We start from the raw sequence: 17,627 nt of genomic DNA on the forward strand, positions 1-17,627 counted from the left end.
ATACCACAATGTGCCCAGGAGGGGGATATGGGATATACATGCCAGGATGGGATATATACAAGGATCGGGACATATACCAGGAGGAGAACATATATGCTAGGAAGGGGACAATACACCAGGATGGGGACATACATAACAGGAAGGGCCCAGGACGGGGATACATATACCAGGAAGGGCCCAGGATGGGGACACATACCAGGAAGGGGACAAAAAATACCAGGAGGATATTATACAGAGGTGTACGGTGTGTGGGGGGGGATATTATACAGAGTTGCAGTGTGTATAGGGGATATCATACAGCGAGGTAGTGTGTGGGGGGGATATTATACAGAGGGGCAGTGTGTGTCGGAGGATATTACACACATGGTCAAATTTGTTGGTATCCCTCGTTTTAGTGAAAGAAAAACGTGATCTCATTGAATAGGGTGTTTTCCCTTGGACACCAGCACTATTTGGGTCTGCAGTGTGCTATTTATCAAAAGAATCACCTCTTTGAATCAGCCATTAGGCTACAGAGGGTTTTCCTGAACCACCATTGTAGTTTACTATTGGCCTCCTGAGGAACCCACTTCTGAGAGAAACGCGTTGAGGCTTGAAATTACCATTCTGTCCACATCAATGAGATGTTTTTGATTTTTCCTCCCTACTGTCCACCCGCTACACCAATTTGTTTGTTGCCCTTATCTTAGGCACTGCACCTTTTTTCCGGCAGGGACTTCAGGGGCAGCAGGGAGAGTTGTCGCGGAGTGGGGGCGCCATATCGCATTTTTAGGGTGCCAACCCCTGCTGTTAGGCAGTGCACAGATAGGTGCAGCTATTGAGTGCTAGCAATCTATCCTGTGCACCTTTAGTAATCACTGTGTGGTTTTAAGTGATTTAATAAAGTATTTAAGTTTTATAGGACAGTCTATGTGCATGTATTTTGTTATTCCCTAGTTGTTATCACATATGAGCCTTGTAACACTTCAGAATAGTCCAATGTTTTCCTCTTAGCCGTTCTTGGGTGTTTTTAGCTGTGTGTTTTGGGTCATTATCCTGTTGCAAGACCCATGATCTGCAACTGAGCCCAAGCTTTCTGACACTGGGCAGCACATTTCTCTCTAGAATCCTTTGAAAGTCTTGAGATTTCAATGTACCCTGAACAGATTCAAGACACAGTGTGCCAGATGGAGCAAAGCAGTCCCAGAACATAACAGAGCCTCCTCAATGTTTCACAGTAGGGACAGTGTTCTTTTCTTGATATGCTTCATCTGTCTGTGAACATAGAGCTAATGTGCCTTGCCAAAAAGTTTCATTTCTGTCTCATCTGTCCATAGGATATTCTCCCAGAAGCTTTGTGGCTTTTCAATATGTAGTTTGGCAAATTCCAGTCTGGCTTTTTTATGATTTATTTTTTTTCTTGGCGTCCTACTTGGTCGTCTCCCATGAAGTCCACTTTGGCTCAAGCAACGATGGATGGTGCGATCTGACACTGATGTTCCTTGAGCTTGAAGTTCACCGTTAATCTGTTTAGACGTTTTTCTGAGCTCTTTTGTTACCATTCGTATTATCCGTCTCTTTGAATTGTCATGAATTTTCCTCCTGTGGCCACATCCAGGGAGGTTGGCTACAGTCCCATGGATCTTAAATTTCTTAATATTATGTGCAACTGTAGTCACAGGAACATCGAGCTGCTTGGAGATGGTCTTATAACCTTTAACATGCTTGTCTATAATTTTCTTTCTAATCTCCTGAGACAACGCTTTCCTTCTCTTCATCACCAAACAGCACAGTGAGTATCTGTAGCGCTATATCCAGGTCCACTGACTGGTTAAAAGATTGTAGACACCTGTGATGCTAATTAATGGACACACTTTGATTTAACATTTCACATTATTTTCAGGGGTACCATCATTTCTGTCCAGATCTGTTTTAGGTTTTAAAAAAAATTCTATGGAAGCCAAAAAGCTATGTCTGACTTTTATTTCTTCATTTTCATAGATTTTTAATTTATTATTACTTTTGACAGATTAAAGTCATTTCTGTAACCATTGCGGGTTTTTCTTTCATTAAACGAGGGGTACCAACAATTTTGACCACGTGTGTATGTAGAGGACGTGTATGTGTGTGTGTGTGTGTGTGTGTGTATTATACACAGGAGCAGTGTGTGTGGGGGGGGGGATATAGAGAGGGGCAGTGAGTGTGGAGGGATATTACACAGAGGAGCAGTGTGTGGTGGAATATTATACAGAGGAGCAGTGTGTGTGTGGAGGGATATTATACAGAGGAGCAGTATGTGAGGAATATTATACAGAGAATCAGTGTGTGTGTGCGGGGATAAATATACAAAAGAGCAGTGTGTGTAAGAGGGATATTATACAGAGAAGCAGTGTGTGCGGGGATAAATATTAAGAAGAGCAGTATGTGTAAGAGGGATATTATACAGAGGAGCAGTGTGTGCGGGGATAAATATGTAGAGGAGCAGTGTGTGTAAGGCGAATATTATATAGAGGAGCAGTGTGTATGGGGGGGAATATAATACAGAGGAGCAGTGTGTGTGTGTGGGGATATTATACACGGGGCATTGTGTGTAGGTATGTTATACAGAGATGCAGTGTTTTGGGGGAATATTATACATGGGGCAGTGTGGGCGAGATATTATGGAGGTGTAGAGGGTATATTATGGACAAGGGTGGTGTAGGGGGTGTATTATTAATTTTCTAAGGAAAATACTTCATTTTCTGGAACGTTTTTCCAAGCATGGCAGTGAGAGTGGGGAAGGTTTGAGCAGTGGAGGTGGAGATGTGGGGTGGAGCCTGGGCGAAGTCTCAAGGGGGCCCAAAAATGTTGCCAGTATGGGGCCCTGAAATTCCTAGTGGCGGCCTTGACCAGAGGTGAACATGCACTAACAGCTATGCATTTCAGACTGAATGTCCTTTGAAAAATCTAAATATTAGTAATACAGTTGATGTGATTTATCTGGGATTTGCAAAGGCATTTCATACTGTACCACATAACCATAGGTCTTGCTCTCACAGTATAGCATCTGATGTGAGAATATGTTATATGCTAATGGCCCTCGGCTCAGGATCTACTCAGAGTGTGATCAGATTAATTTCTCCATCTCCTTTGTCTGTGTCTGCACTGCACTCTGATGTCATCACTACAGTCTGCTTCACTTGCACCCATAGACTCATATGGGTGCGTGTGATCTGATATACCCTGCTGCATTTTATCATTTTTCCGATTTGGCAAGAGAAAAAAAACTCAGATAAACACTGCCCAATTGTTTAACATTGGTGCAAGAGCAATCCAATTTTTGTGCTTATCAGATTGCACTCATCCGTATTAAACGCAAGTAGGAGCGAAGTGTTAGAATGAAGCTTCAGAAACAGGGATTAGGGGGAACTATATGCAGGAATTGGCTAAAAGATAGGAAACAAAGAGTAGTCATAAATGGTACATTCTCTAAATGGGCTATAGTCAGCAGTGGGGTGCCGCAGGGATCTGTGCTAGGACCAATTCTTTTTAATATCTTTATTAATGACCTTGTGGATGGGATTGTGCACAGTGTGACCGCTGGTGACGTGTTGCGCACGCGCGATATTATGGGCGGCGCTGTGACTTTCATCAGCAAGTACCCGCCCATAATCTCATGGTCGCGCTTTCACCGCCGCCTCCACCATTCTGCGCAAGCGCTGGCCAGCTTACCTCACGTCACCTCTTTGAAATTGCGCGATGGGGGACAGCCTAAAGCAACAAGGAGGCAGACTAACGGACACCAGAGAGCCCGCCCCCGTGTACCATTATCAAGATCTGAATACAAAAAGGTACCACTTTACAAAGTCTTTATTTTGGTCAGAAAGGGGGCACATAAACAACAGGAATATTGCTAGAATGCAGCTCAGGAGCTGCAGAGGGGGAATCTTTTATAGGTTTAGTGCAAAATTTCTGATGACAGGTTCCCTTTAAAAACTGACCTTGATAGTACAATATTAGAAAACGATCTGGATAAGATGTCAGAATGGGCAGATACTTGGCAAATGAGATTTAATGTTGATAAATGTAAAGTAATGCACCTAGGACGGAGTAATCCTATAGCTGCGTATACATTAAATGGAAGTAAACTTGGGACTACATAACAGGAAAGGACTTGGGTATTCTTATTACAAATAAGGCTACTTTCACATCAGTGTTTTATTAACTGCGGCACAAATGGATTTTTTGCCACAAAGTCGGATCCTTTACAAATGCCTTGTCATTTCATTTGTAATGGATTTGCGGCAATATGCGGTTGCGAGCAGCACACACTGGATCCGTTGCTTTGCGGTATTTTTCCTTTTTTCAAAAACGCTACTTGCAGCGTTTTTGTCCTAGGACAAAATACTGCACGTTAATGGATCCGTTAGATTGCGACGGTAGCTGCAATGTATTTCAATGGTCACCGGATCCTGATAGGCAGGATCTAGTTTTCTGAACTGAGAATGCACAGAAAGAAGCCTGGCATGGTCAGTACAGAAATCTCTCTCTCAGACAGAAGACCAGGATCGTGGAGGGGTGAGAGGGAGTAATAAAGATGGAGTCTTTAAGTGTGTCTGTGTATTTATTTCTAATAAAATATTTTCTCTGTGTGATGTCTTTTTTTTAACTCTTTATTGGAGATTCTTAATGGCCGGGTAAAACTTGGCCTGACATTAAGAATCTCGGGCTTTATACCAGCTGGTAAAACAAACCTGGTATTAACCCCTTATTGCCCAGCGTGCCACCTGGCACCAGGGCCGCTGAAAGAGTTAGACACAGCGCCAGAAGATAGCGCTTCTATGAAAGCACCATTCAACTGGGGCGGCTGCAGACTTGTTTTTTTTTTTTATAATATATATATATATATATATATATATATTGTCATGAAATAATTATAAAAAAAAAAAAAGGGCTTCCCTATATTTTTGGTTCCCAGCCGGGTATAAATAGGCAGCTGGGAGTTGGGGGCAGCCCGTAACTGCCTGCTGTACCTGGCTAGCATACAAAAATAGGGCGAATCCCACATTGGTTGTGTGTTTGGAATTTGTTTGTTTTTTTATTTTTTAATGAATAAAAATAAATAAATAAATAAATAGACATGGGCTTCGCCCAACGAGCACCCGAGCATTTTACTGCTTACTCATCCCTACTCCTGACCACACAGCCAGCAGAACAAGTAATCAGATCAGCTGACTCCAGTGTCGGCCGATTACTTGTTACTTGTGATTACTTGTTCTGTGTCCCCCTATAGTGTGTGGGCTATGAGGTTAGCTGAGGTTAGCTGAGTTCGGCCGGCACTGGAGTCGGCTGATCTGAACTCAGCCTGCACACGCTACGATGGATGCAGCAGGACACAGAACAAGAAATCGGCCAGCACTGGAGTCAGCTGATCTGAACTCATGACCACACAGCCCGCACACGGTCACACGTGATTGGCAGCAGCCAGTGACTGCTGTTAACCTGCTTCCATTGCAGCGTGTGCGGGCTGTGAGATCAGGAGTTCAGCTGACTCCCGACCAGCTGACTCCAGTGCCGGCCGATAAATTGTGTCCCACTGCAGAAGGATCCGGTCAAATAACAATTGCGGTTGCATGCGTTGCACATTCAATCCACAGGATCCGGTCATACACGGTTTGCGTTTTTTTGCCTACAGGCAAAAAAAACGGTGATGCGGAATTAGCCTAAGCTAAGCAGCAGCACTCAATGTCTGGCAGCAGCTGCAAAAGCAAACAAGATATTAGGGTGTATAACAAGAGAGATTACATCCCGGGATCCCAACGTATTGTTACCCCTCTATAAATCACTTGTAAGACCCACAGTTTTGGGCTCCACATTTTAAAAAGGACATTTAGAAGTTAGGTCAGTTTAAAGGCGGGCAACTAGACTACTACAAGGAATGGAAGGCCTCCCATATGTTGACAGGTTGGAAAAGTTAGATTTGTTTAGCTTAGAAAAAAGACGTCTCAGAGGAGATCTCATTTATATGTATAAATACATGTGTGGTCAATATAAAGGACTGGCACGTGACTTATTTCTTTCAAAGACAATACTAAGGACCAAGGGACGTACACAGCGAGTGGAAGAAAAGCGATTCCGACACCTAAATAGGAAAGGGTTCTTTACAGTTAGAGCAGTCAGACTGTGGAATGCCCTACCACAAGAGGAAGTAATGGCAGATACTATAACAGCTTTTAAAAAAGGGCTGGATGATTCCCTCAGTACACAAAACATTGTTGGTTATAAATGACTTAGTGACTAAATGTAGAACTGGTGGAGGAAGGTTGAACTAGATGGACCTAGGTCTTTTTAAAACACTTTGTAACATTATAAAGGGCACATGTGCCAAGGGCTGACGGTGACAGTGCTGTAAGTGCTTTAATATCTGGGTGCAATGGGTAACACACATTCTGACGCTTCCAAGGCATGGAAAGGCTGATAACAGAAAACACATGCAGTAAAATGCCTAAAGCGAAGACTGATGAAAATATGGCACCATGGAGCACACACCTGCCCCTCATTCCCATCAGCAGGGCACATACTCACCCTCCGCGATCACCCGCTTTACCCGCAGCTTCATCTCCCCCAGCTCCACAGTCTGCCCCACGAAATCATGTTGGTCCTTGCCAGCGGCTCCCAAAGAGCCAGGCCCGGCCAGGAAATCCAGGGCGCTCTGTAGGAGAGACATGCCCGCGATGACAGGTACAAAACAGCGGGCAGCCACTGGCCGTCTAACCCAGGGAGGCAGATGTCAGTGCCCAGATCCAATTCACTGCCCCGCTTCCGGCCTCTGCCCTGCTTCCGCGTGCGTGACGTCACCCACGACTGACGCGCAAACTCCCAGCTTCCCCTGCATCTGGAATGCTGCCTGCTGGTGACGTGTACTAGACAACACCTGCAGCGCTAGTGTAGGGAAGACGAGGGTAGATGCTAGAATGTATGGGCGCCTTTCAGTTATGACGTCATTTATGTCACATGATAGGGTTGGTAGGGGGCGAAACATAACCACGCTCACCAAACATACATTTTATGCTCAACCAGGAGACGAGGAGTTAATATATCACATTCCCTACTATGGGTATTAAGTATCCATTTTATGTCCTCTATCCAGGAATGTCTGCACACCCCCTAGTGTTCAGATCTGATACTGGCACACAAGGGTTTATGGGCAGTCAGTATCACCTGCAGTGCTAGTGAGGGGGAGACGAGGGGTTAATAGACCACATTCCCTACTATGGTTAATAAGTCTCCATTGAATGTCCTCTATCCAGGAATGTCTGCACTCCCCCTAATGCTCAGATCTGGAACTGGAACACAGAAGGGTATATGGGTAGTCAGGATCACCTGCAGTGCTAGTGAGGGGGAAATGAAGGGTTAATAGATCACATTCCCTACTATGGGTTATAAGTATCCATTGTATGTCCTCTATCCAGGAATGTCTGCACGCCCCCAAGTGATCAGGTGTGGTACTGGCACACATAAGGGTATATGGGTAGTAAGGATCAACTGCAGGGCTAGTGAGGGGGAGATGAGGGGTTAATAGATCACATACCCTAGTATGTGTAATAAGTATTCATTGAATGTCCTCTATCCAGGAATGTCCGCACACCCCCTAGTGCTCAGGTCTGGTACTGGAACACATAAGGGTATTTGGTCAATCAGAATCACCTACAGTGCTAGTGAGGGGGAGATGAGGGGTTAATAGACTCCTTTTCCTGCTATGGGTAATAAGTATCCGTTGTATGTCTGTAGAACCCACGTGGCAAGGGGTTAACTTTACTTCTCGCCGGGCTGATGTCGGGTCTGGTGATGTCAAGGGTAGCACTGACCGGCCTCGTGGCCCCGAGCATATAATATAAGGGGGATGATGAAGAAGGATTTTTGTCTCGTGACGCCACCTGTGGTGTGCGGCCAGGGTATAGCCGCCGCTGCGGGTGATGTCCTCTGGGGCGGATGTAGTCGTAGCTGGAATGGTTTAGCTCCCCACAGGTGGTGGGTGGAGGCTCTGCTCATCCACTGGGCTGGGTTTCCTTGGGATCTGCAGTACCACTGGCTGACTGGTACTATCATTCAGCTACAACCAATGGGAAGACACCACATTCTTCAAATTTCCCCTCCTGTCTGCTGACCTCTGCCAGAGATAGTTCTGTATTCCTGGTTTCCTGTCCCACCCTGTTCTGTTTAGGGATTCTAGTGTTCTGACTTCTACTTGTTTCCTGACTACCCTCCTGCCTGCTGTTTATGTACCTCACTGCCCGATCCAAATTTGACCTCTGCTTTGTTTTCTGATTACGTCCTTGCCTGCTGATTCTGTCCCTGTTTTGCATTTCCCGGTTCGACCCTGCCTAACTACTACTCTCATCGGATTGCAGCCTTCCACAGGTAGTGATCACCTTGGGCCCTGTGTAATTCCAAATCCCTGTATAGGGGTTAAAGGGTTTCAGGGTTCTAGGGGTCCTGCTTGGTTAGTGGCTTCCCTCTAGCCTGTCCATTACAGCCCATCTGAGTCTGTGGATCCAGGCAGGCATTATAGGTCTGGTCATCTGCCTCCATGGTGGTCTGGGGCGGAGGGCGCCACCTCTGAGTATGTGATGGCCAGGAACCGAGTTGGTGTAGCGCCATCCAGGGTCGAGTCTCGCAGCACCCGGACGGCCTGGTCTTTGAAGTGGGCAAAGTCTAAAGGGTGCTTTACACACTGCGACATCGCTAACGATATATCGTCGGGGTCACGGTGTTTGTGACGCACATCCGGCGTCGTTAGCGACATCACAGCGTGTGACAGCTAGGAGCGACAATCAACAATCGCATAAACGTCAAAAATCGTTGATCGTTGACACGTCACTTCTTTTCATAATATCGTTGGTGGTGCATGCTGCTGATTGTTCGTCGTTCCTGCGGCACCACACATCGCTGTGTGTGACAGCACAGGAACGACGAACATCTCCTTACCTGCATCCACTGGCAATGAGGAAGGAAGAAGGTGGGCAGGATATTCCGCCCGCTCATCTCCGCCCCTCCGCTTCTATTGGACGGCTGCCGTGTGACGTCGCTGTGACGCCACACGAACCGCCCCCTAGAAAGGAGGTGGTTCGCCGGCCACAGCAACGTCGCAGGGAAGGTAAGTCCGTGTGACAGGTGTAAGCGACGTTGTGCGCCACGGGCAGCAATTTGCCCATGACGCACAACCGACGGGGGCGGGTACGCTTGCTAGCGATATCTCAGCGTGTAAAGTGCCCTTAAGTCAGGGTTCTGTAGGGCCAGTATGCGTAGCTGGGTCCGGTGGGCGCCAGACAGGAGCCCCTCGATGAACTGCTTTGTCAGCAGTCGGTCCCCATCCCAGTATCCACTTATTTCACAGCCATCAGCGCCTCTTGAAAGTTTAAAGCATATTCCCGTACACTGTCCTGCACCCTCTGCTTACACCCGAAGAATTGAACTTTTATCTCTGCTGCCATGCGGGTGTCAAAGGTGTCCTTCAGCCAAGCCAGAGCTTGCTCCACAGTCCCTTTGGTGGTGTCCGGCCAGGACTTGACCTCTCGCTGGGCTGCATCGGTTAACCGGTTAACTGACCAATTAGTATGCTCACTTTCTGGCTCTCTGTCAGGGGATACACATCAATTAAACTGCTCAGTCTCTCTTGGAAGTCGCTCAAGATATGCGACTCTCCAAAATATTGAAGCAGCCACGTCGCTCCCAGTACGTGTGGCATGAATATTGGCATTACCAGTGCTGTGGCTACTGTGGCAGCCAGGTCCCCTTCTTTGTTGGACATCTTTTCCCCCTTGGTGAACCTCAGCCATATTCTGCATCTCACTTGGGGAATCGGGGGTTAACTCTCAGCTGCTCTAGCAGCGGGGTCTCTCTTCGCACCTTTTCTTCCCACGCAACACAGTTCTTGGTGACCGCCGCTTTTGAAGAATACGTTATACACAGTTCTATAAGGCGCACAGTACCCGTTGTTGTGGGTACATAATCCTGTTCATGATGCCAAGTTGTAGCATCCACGGGGCAAGGGGTTAACTTTACTCGTCGCCGGGCCGGTGATGTCAAGTCTGGGAATGTCATAGGTGGCCCTGCCTGGCCTTGTAGCCCCGAGGTGTACAATAAAAGGGGGATAATGAAGAAGTATGTTTGTCTCGTGACGCCACCTGTAGTGTGGGGCCAGGGATTAGCCGCCGCTGTGGGTGCTGTCCTCTGGGGGCGGATGGTGTCGTAGCTGGAATGGTTTAGCTCCCCACAGGTGGAGCGGGTCCCAGGGATGGTGATAGGGTGTTAGTCTATGGTGTTGTACACTGGGGAGTGGGGCTGAGGACGCCGACAGTAACTGGACGACACAGGCTGGTAGTTTCCTTTACCTTTTACTGGTCAGTTGTTATGGTCTCAGGTTACAGTGGTCTGGTCAGCCGCGAAGCAGTGAGGAATCCCTTCTCTGCCAGGTACATTGGAGGCCTTCCTTAGTGCGCTCTGAGTGTGGGTCGCTGTGGCACAGCGTCTCTCTTCCTAGATGTGATTTTCCTTGTCCCTTGTGGCGGGCAACGCGAGCCGGATGTAGTGCCTGCCGGTATTTCTGTGGCCCCGGACTCTATTATACTATTGTGCCTTGGGAGTCTCTGTTGGGCCAGGCGGTGTGGAACTTCCTGCCCTCCGGGTTTACTGCTGGGTCGTTAGTACCCGACAGTCGAGGACCCCGGTGTCCTGATTCAGCGCTCAGTCCAGAAAAGCTTGGGACAGCTCTCTAAGAGCGACCGTTCTCTTTCACTGCTATTAGAGTTCACAGGTTTCTCTTCCTGTTCCTCTCTCTCTAACCCCTCCCCAGCCCAGAATGCACAGGGAAGATTCCCTCATCCTGTGTTGTCTGAGTAGTGTTCCAGGGGAGCTGCAGAGGACTGGTGTTCGCAGACACCATCCAGGATTCAACAACCAGGAAGGTACAGGAGCATACCCAGCAGGCCATAGGGGAGGCATTCAGGTTTCGGACGCTGCCATGTCCAACCCCACCAGCTCAGCCATGGGACAAGGACTGGAGAGGAGTTACGACCGCAGCAGAAAATGGATGCTACAGGATCTGTGCCAGATGCGAAAGACTGAATACAGGAACACTGACACTCGGTCGGACTTGATCCAGAAATTGGTCTATTGGGAGACCCAGAATGATGCAGAGGATGATGAGGACACCACCGATGTGGTATCAGAAGATGTAAACCGTGTGTCTCATCCTAGATCCAGTGACAAGGAGAAAAATAGAGATGCTCTGTATAGCACCCAGTGGTAAGGGTGGAAATTAGTTACTGCCCGGAGGCCGCTCACCTGATGGAGCTGTACACTCTTGCACAACCAAGATTAAGGTAAGGATTAATCCACAAGGAGACTGCTGGAGAATGGACCTTTTGCAAAGCCTGGAGTCGGCGTGGATCGAATTCCTCCGGGTAGGTCACGTGAGCGCGCGCGACTGGAAGTGCCTCACCGCAGGTCTTGTGCCAGCCAGAGGATTTTTCAAATAAAAGGTTTGTTTATAAAATTTACTCACCTAGTCCTCTTGCTTCCTAGCACTCCTATCTGACCACCATCTTGCTATCCACTCGCCGTAGATCCAGTGGCAGTCTGGAAACAAACCAAGCCCAAGCAGACTGAGTCAAGGAATTGTTGACTGCATTGGGGCCTAAAGCTTCAAGGGAAGACAGGGCTGGTGTTCTGCAATTAGTGTTGGGAGTTCCATTTCCTTACCACCAGCACCTACCTCCAGGAAAGACCACCACCAAGGAAGTCATCTTCATTACAGGGACGTGCCAGTGTTTAATGATTCCAGCACTGAGATAGATGAACACTTGCAAAACTTTGAGGTGCTAATGCGTATGCACCAGGTGCCCACAGCTTTGTGGTCCAAATGCCTGTGGACAAGCTTTCCTGTCCAGGCCCAGGAGGTTGTCCGATCACTTCAGCCTCAGGACTGCCTGGACTACGGAATTATTAAGGACACTTTGTTGGCCCTTTTTACCATAACCCCCGAGAGACATCACACTAAGTTCCGGACTATGTCTCGCCAGGGTGTCTCGTACATCGAATTTGGCAGTCAACTCGGACGACACTGTAACCGCTGGCTCCATGGTCGGGCTGCCCACTCCAATGCTGCCCTCTGGGGTGTAATGGTGCTCGAACAGCTGCTCTAGAAGATGGACCTCGAAATCCGAGAATGGGTAGCTGACAGGAATTGTGACGCCCTGGACTAGTCAGGTCATCCCAGGTAGTCACACACAACACCACACCCCCTCCCGATTAGGTGACATCAGTCAAACTAAAAACCTTGTCACCACTCTCCAGGTTTGATGTCCACACCAGGGGGGGCGGAGCCAGGCGGTTGGCTCCGCCCACCGAGGAGTTCACAGGCCTGGAGGCAGGAAAACACACAAAAAGAGTCAAGTACAAGTGCAGAATAGTCTAGAGGAGGTGGAGAGCCGTCAAGTTCACGGGCAGTCCTGTGTCCAGGCCTGCCAAGAGACTACCAGGTGGCTGGGTCGGGGCCCAGTCACTATTGGCAAGGAGGCAGACGGTGGTGGCCGCCTGCAGGAGCTGGGATTACAGCCGGTGGAACCGTAGGGACCGGGGTCAGGCGGTGGCCTGCCGGTACTGAACCGGGGAACCGCTTGGAAACCGGAGCACCAGGAGGGGTACTCAGACCCAGACAAAGCCCTGAACCGACAGGGCCAAGTCAAATCAACTGATTGCGGACTGGACTTAGGGACCTATCCCACACAAGCCCCGTTAGAAGACAACAGCCCAACCATACAGGGTAAAGCCACCGTCAAAGCATAGAGACCCACAGGGCCAGCGTCTGGGGGCAAACGGGCTCCTACGGCATATACAAGTGGGGGAGCGGACTACCGGTGTCTAGGCATAGGAGTCAAACATTTACACAAAGAGGTGCAGGAGAAAGGCGGAAACCACCAACCTATACCGGGAGACGCTGCAGCCGGCTGCGGGCCCCATTCATCACTCCGTTTGGTTTGACAGAGACTTCGGTGTGTTGTGTCAGAGTGAGTACACCAGTGCCTTCAGGCTGTGCTGCATCGACCCAGCGTCCAGCACGCACCACCAGCTCCCCCGCCACAGCACCTCCCCCGGGCCCCCGGAACCATCCTTCCCCTACCCACGGAGGGGTCGACACCAAGCTGCGCAACATCGTCCCCGGGAGGCCTAGTTAATGGCAGCGGTGGTGCCCATCTATTCACCACAACCCGTGGGTGGCGTCACAAACTTACAATCCAAACAAAACCACTGCGGCACCGGCCGTGGAACTCCTCACCCAAGTCCCCGCGTGTAGCTCCAACTCCCTTGCAGAGCGACGTGACCCCTGGATCCGTGAGAGGCTCGAGCCACCACCCGCAGTACGAGCACGGATCCGAGCGGCTCGGCGGTCGCAGCCGAGCCCGCGGGGCGGTGCACATCGACTCTACTGGCGTCTGTGAACAGGATAGAACCGTCCTCTTACCTGTTGAAGTGTGCCTTGAGATCATCGCCAGCGGCGTCCCGCTGAAAAATTGGAGAATCCGCCATCTTGAGCGCGAAAGGTTCCCGCCCGAGCGGTCTTCCCTGAACAGAAAGGGTGCGAAAGTGAAACCCCACCCCCCGAGAGCAGAGCGGAGCAAGTGAAGTGCCCGGAAAACACCAAGGGGGCGGGTGAAGATCCAGCCTCATGTGACTGAGGAGATAAAAGACAGGGACGCCAGGACTCTGCAACCCGTTTGGTTCCTGGACGCCTCAACAGCACCATGTCCGCCCCATCAGGAGAATCCGAGTTCCCGGAGCCCGCGCCCGGATCGGTGGCATGGGTGGAAGCCCACACGACCCTGATGTGTTGCCGATTGCAAGCACAGGTGAGGTACCTCATGGAGCGATGGGTGGCCAAGATGGGGGAGATAGCCTCGGCCGTATGGGCACGTGAGATGGAGACGAAGTTGGAGGAGCGGGTGAGCGACCCACGCTCCTATGTCCCTGAGGGACCGGCCGCTGCGGCTGATGGACCCGGTTTGCCCTCGCTTCCCCTGTCGCCTCCTCCACCGCCCATACCGGTTGTTGCAGCTTCCCCGCTTGGTCCGCCGTCCTCAACACCGGCGATGAAATCCGTCCCGTCCGCCTGTGAGGACCCACCTGTGGAAGCAGCCCACGGACGGCCGCGTGCCCGGCGCACACGATCCCGTTACCGTGGAAGGTGCCCGTTACTAAAGAGGACCCATCGGCTACAGAAGTGGCCGTACCCTGGAAGGTCCCAGCCCCGGCAGTCCGCCCAGCCAAGAAGGAGGTGGATGTCGCTTGGAAGCCCATCCAGCAGGTGAAGCTGGCCGCTCCAAACCCCAGGACTTGGCGGAGGCGGCGCAGGGTTGTTGCTGCAAGGCAGCGCCGCAGGCCGCGACACAGCGGGGCTCCCCAAGACAGAGAGTGCCGGTCGTAGCCAGCACTGGGGAACACCGGCTGGGCCCAACCCACGCGCAGAGGGAGCAGACAGACGCTCCATACTGGGAGCGGCAGCCTAGCCAGCTGGGCCAGGAGATAGCAGCCCGGGAAAAGAAGAAGGCGGAGGTTCTGGCACGTACCATCAGAGAAAAGGAGAACTTGAGGAGTGCCACTTACCGGGTGCAGGGCCCGAGGTACAAAGGCCAAGTCCGGCGATTTGACCCCAACCGTGGATGGGGATTTGTCTACGAGCCCGGACTGGAGGCTGAGGTATTCGTAACCCCGTCGGGATGTGTACCCGCACCTGCCTATGGGTCACCTGGACCGTGACCTGATTCCCGGAGAGCTGGTTAGCTACACCCGCCATTGTGGGGAGAGGGGCTGGTTTGCCCTCAGTGTTCAGAGAAGGGCGCGCCATGAGAGTCCGGTGCGCTCCCAGTCCCCTCCCCCACCGTACAGCTCTGAAGTCACGGTGGAGGAAGAGTACGAAGAGGATGATCTAAAGTAAGGCAGCGGAACCCGGCTGCCCATGTGACACAGTCCCCGTTGGGCCCCTTACTGCCCGTCCCCGTTGGGACTTTTGTTGCCCCCATTTTACAAAAGACAAGGCCGAGAACTGGCAGGCCACCCAAAAACTATTGGGCGTGTAAATAACCCTTCCCCTAACCGGCCGTCCGGTTTCACTGCCTCCGGAGAGGCAGACTGAAGGATGGGCCTGCGGGAAGCTGTTGGCCGAGGCCCGCTACCACTACAACCGGTGGCCATCCTCCGAGTCAGGGGTCCCCTGGACGTGGGGCGTCTGAAAGGACTGTGAAACTTGCACCCATCCCGTTAAACATATCTGGGCCCGTTCCTGGACTGGGGAAAAGGGGTGCTGCCCACTTCTTAGGGGCAGCATCAAGCCTAGGTTGTTTGGGTGGGTGACTGGAGGACCCGGTTCCCGTGTTAATAAAAGTGTTTGACATTCGTAACGTTTAAGTATGTTCCTCCCGTAAGGGAAGATCCAAAAACCTAAAAATGTTGAAAGTTTGTGCAAATGTTAGTATGCTTGTACCATGTTCCCGTTTTCTATTTTTCAGAAAGCAAAAATAAACCGGTGATGGACGAGCAGCCCGCGGACGGTCTGCATTAAACCAAGGGGGAATGTGACGCCCTGGATTAGTCAGGTCGTCCCAGGTAGTTACACACAACACCACACCCGATTAGGTGACATCAGTCAAACTAAAAACCTTGTCACCACCCTCCAGGTTTGATGTCCACACCAGGGGGGGCGGAGCCAGGTGGTTGGCTCCGCCCACCAAGGAGTTCACAGGCCTGGAGGCGGGAAAACACACAAAAAAGTCAAGTACAAGAGCAGAGTAGTCTAGAGGAGGTGGAGACCGGTCAAGTTCACGGGCAGTCCTGTGTCCAGGCCTGCCAAGAGACTACCAGGTGGCTGGGTCAGGGCCCAGTCACTATTGGCAAGGAGGCAGACGGTGGTGGCTGCCTGCAGGAGCTGGGATTACAGCCGGTGGAACCGTAGGGACCGGGGTCGGGCGGTGGCCCGCCGTTACCGAACCGGGGAACCACTTGGAAACCGGAGCACCAGGAGGGGTACTCAGACCCAGACAAAGCCCTGAACCGACAGGGCCGAGTCAAATCAACTGATTGCGGACTGGACTTAGGGACCTATCCCACGCAAGCCCCGTTAGAAGACAACAGCCCAACCATACAGGGTAAAGCCACCGCCAAGGCATAGAGACCCACAGGGCCAGCGTCTGCGGGCAAATGGGCTCCTACAGCATATACAAGTCGGGGAGCGGACTACCGGTGTCTAGGCATAGGAGTCAAACATTTACACACAGAGGTGCAGGAGAAAGGCGGAAACCACCAACCTATACCGGGAGAAGCTGCAGCCGGCTGCGGGCCCCGTTCATCACTCCGTTTGGTCTACCAGAGAGTCCAATGTGTTGTGTCAGAGTGAGTACACCAGTGCCTTCGGGCTGCGCCACATCTCACCAGTGTCCAGCACGCACCACCAGCTCCCCCTCCTCAGCACCTCCCCCTAGCAATGGAGGGGTCAACACCAAGCTGCGCAACACCATCCCCAGGAGCCCTAGTTAACGGCAGCGGTGCTGCCCATCTATTCACCACAACCCGTGGGTGGCGTCACAAACTTACAATCCAAACCAAACCACTGCGGCCCCGGCCGTGGAACCCCTCACCCAAGTCCCCGCGTGTAGGGCCAACTCCCTTGCAGAGCGACGTGACCCACGGGTCCGTGAGAGGCTCGAGCCACCACCCGCAGTGCGAGCTCGGATCCGAGCGGCTCGGCGGTCGCAGCCGAGCTCACGGGGCGGTACAGAAGCACGATACCCCAGAGCAAGCAGTGCGATTGGCTGACGAATTTACAGCCAACCGACCCAGCTGGAGGCCCGATAGGCCCACCGATCCCAGGAGGTCCCTCAACCATGGATACAAACGAACTCCAGACTCCCATGCTGGACTAACTCATTACACCACAGAAGCCCCAACAAGACAAAGGTTTACCAACAGGGCCAGTGACTTATCTAACTCACGGTACTGGTATATGTGTGGGCGCCTTGGACCCATGGCCAAAGAGTGTCTTCAAAGTCGGGGCCCCATGCCTGGAGCCCATCTGCCAGTCCAACCAGTCAACATATGCCGAGATGAACCAACGAGACCTGAGGAATGCTACTTCCGAGAAACACCAATAGCTGAGGAAGTGGCTCAGGGACTTCGAGACACTGGAGCTTCCATCACCCTGGTCAGTCCAGATATTGTTCCCACAGAGCATCATTTATCTGGCCGCCAAGTGACCATCTCCTTTGCTGGGGGCCAGCGCTCGAACATCCCTCTGGCACGAGTGCAGTTGGACTGGAGAACTGACTAAGGAGAAGTTGAAGTGGGGCTCCTGGACCGCCTCCCCACCCCTGTTATTTTGGGAAATGACCTAGGACAAGGACTGTCCAGCCAGTTTGTCACCGCCATCACCCGCAGCCACGCCAATCACCATCCTGGTGCAGGTCTTTCTACCAACCCATCCGAGGAGAATCCTCCTCCTCAATCTTCAGCCTCCTCATCAGAGCCAACGACTGTGAGTACATCTGACCCAACTGTGGCCATTGATTGGGGGAGATAGATCGTAAAGAATTCAGGGAAGCCCAACAGACAGACTGACA

At 51.2% G+C, this 17,627-nt stretch overlaps 1 protein-coding gene across 2 annotated transcripts in view; it reads right to left on the reverse strand.

Annotated features, from left to right (window-relative positions):
* GAK (cyclin G associated kinase) overlaps window positions 1-6,862 on the reverse strand; it is a 414,917-nt gene extending 408,055 nt beyond the window's left edge. Inside the window, exon 1 of one of the 2 annotated variants that reach the window (XM_075352640.1) lies at window positions 6,544-6,862. In XM_075352640.1, the coding sequence (XP_075208755.1) occupies window positions 6,544-6,685 (142 nt within the window). In that variant the 5' untranslated portion in view covers window positions 6,686-6,862. The remainder of the gene's footprint in view (window positions 1-6,543) is intronic. The other variant, XM_075352641.1, reaches the window with a different exon arrangement.
* Between the last annotated feature and the right edge of the window lie 10,765 nt (window positions 6,863-17,627).

The sequence above is a fragment of the Anomaloglossus baeobatrachus genome, chromosome 1 (genome assembly GCF_048569485.1).
Source record: "Anomaloglossus baeobatrachus isolate aAnoBae1 chromosome 1, aAnoBae1.hap1, whole genome shotgun sequence".
Lineage (NCBI taxonomy): Eukaryota > Metazoa > Chordata > Amphibia > Anura > Aromobatidae > Anomaloglossus > Anomaloglossus baeobatrachus.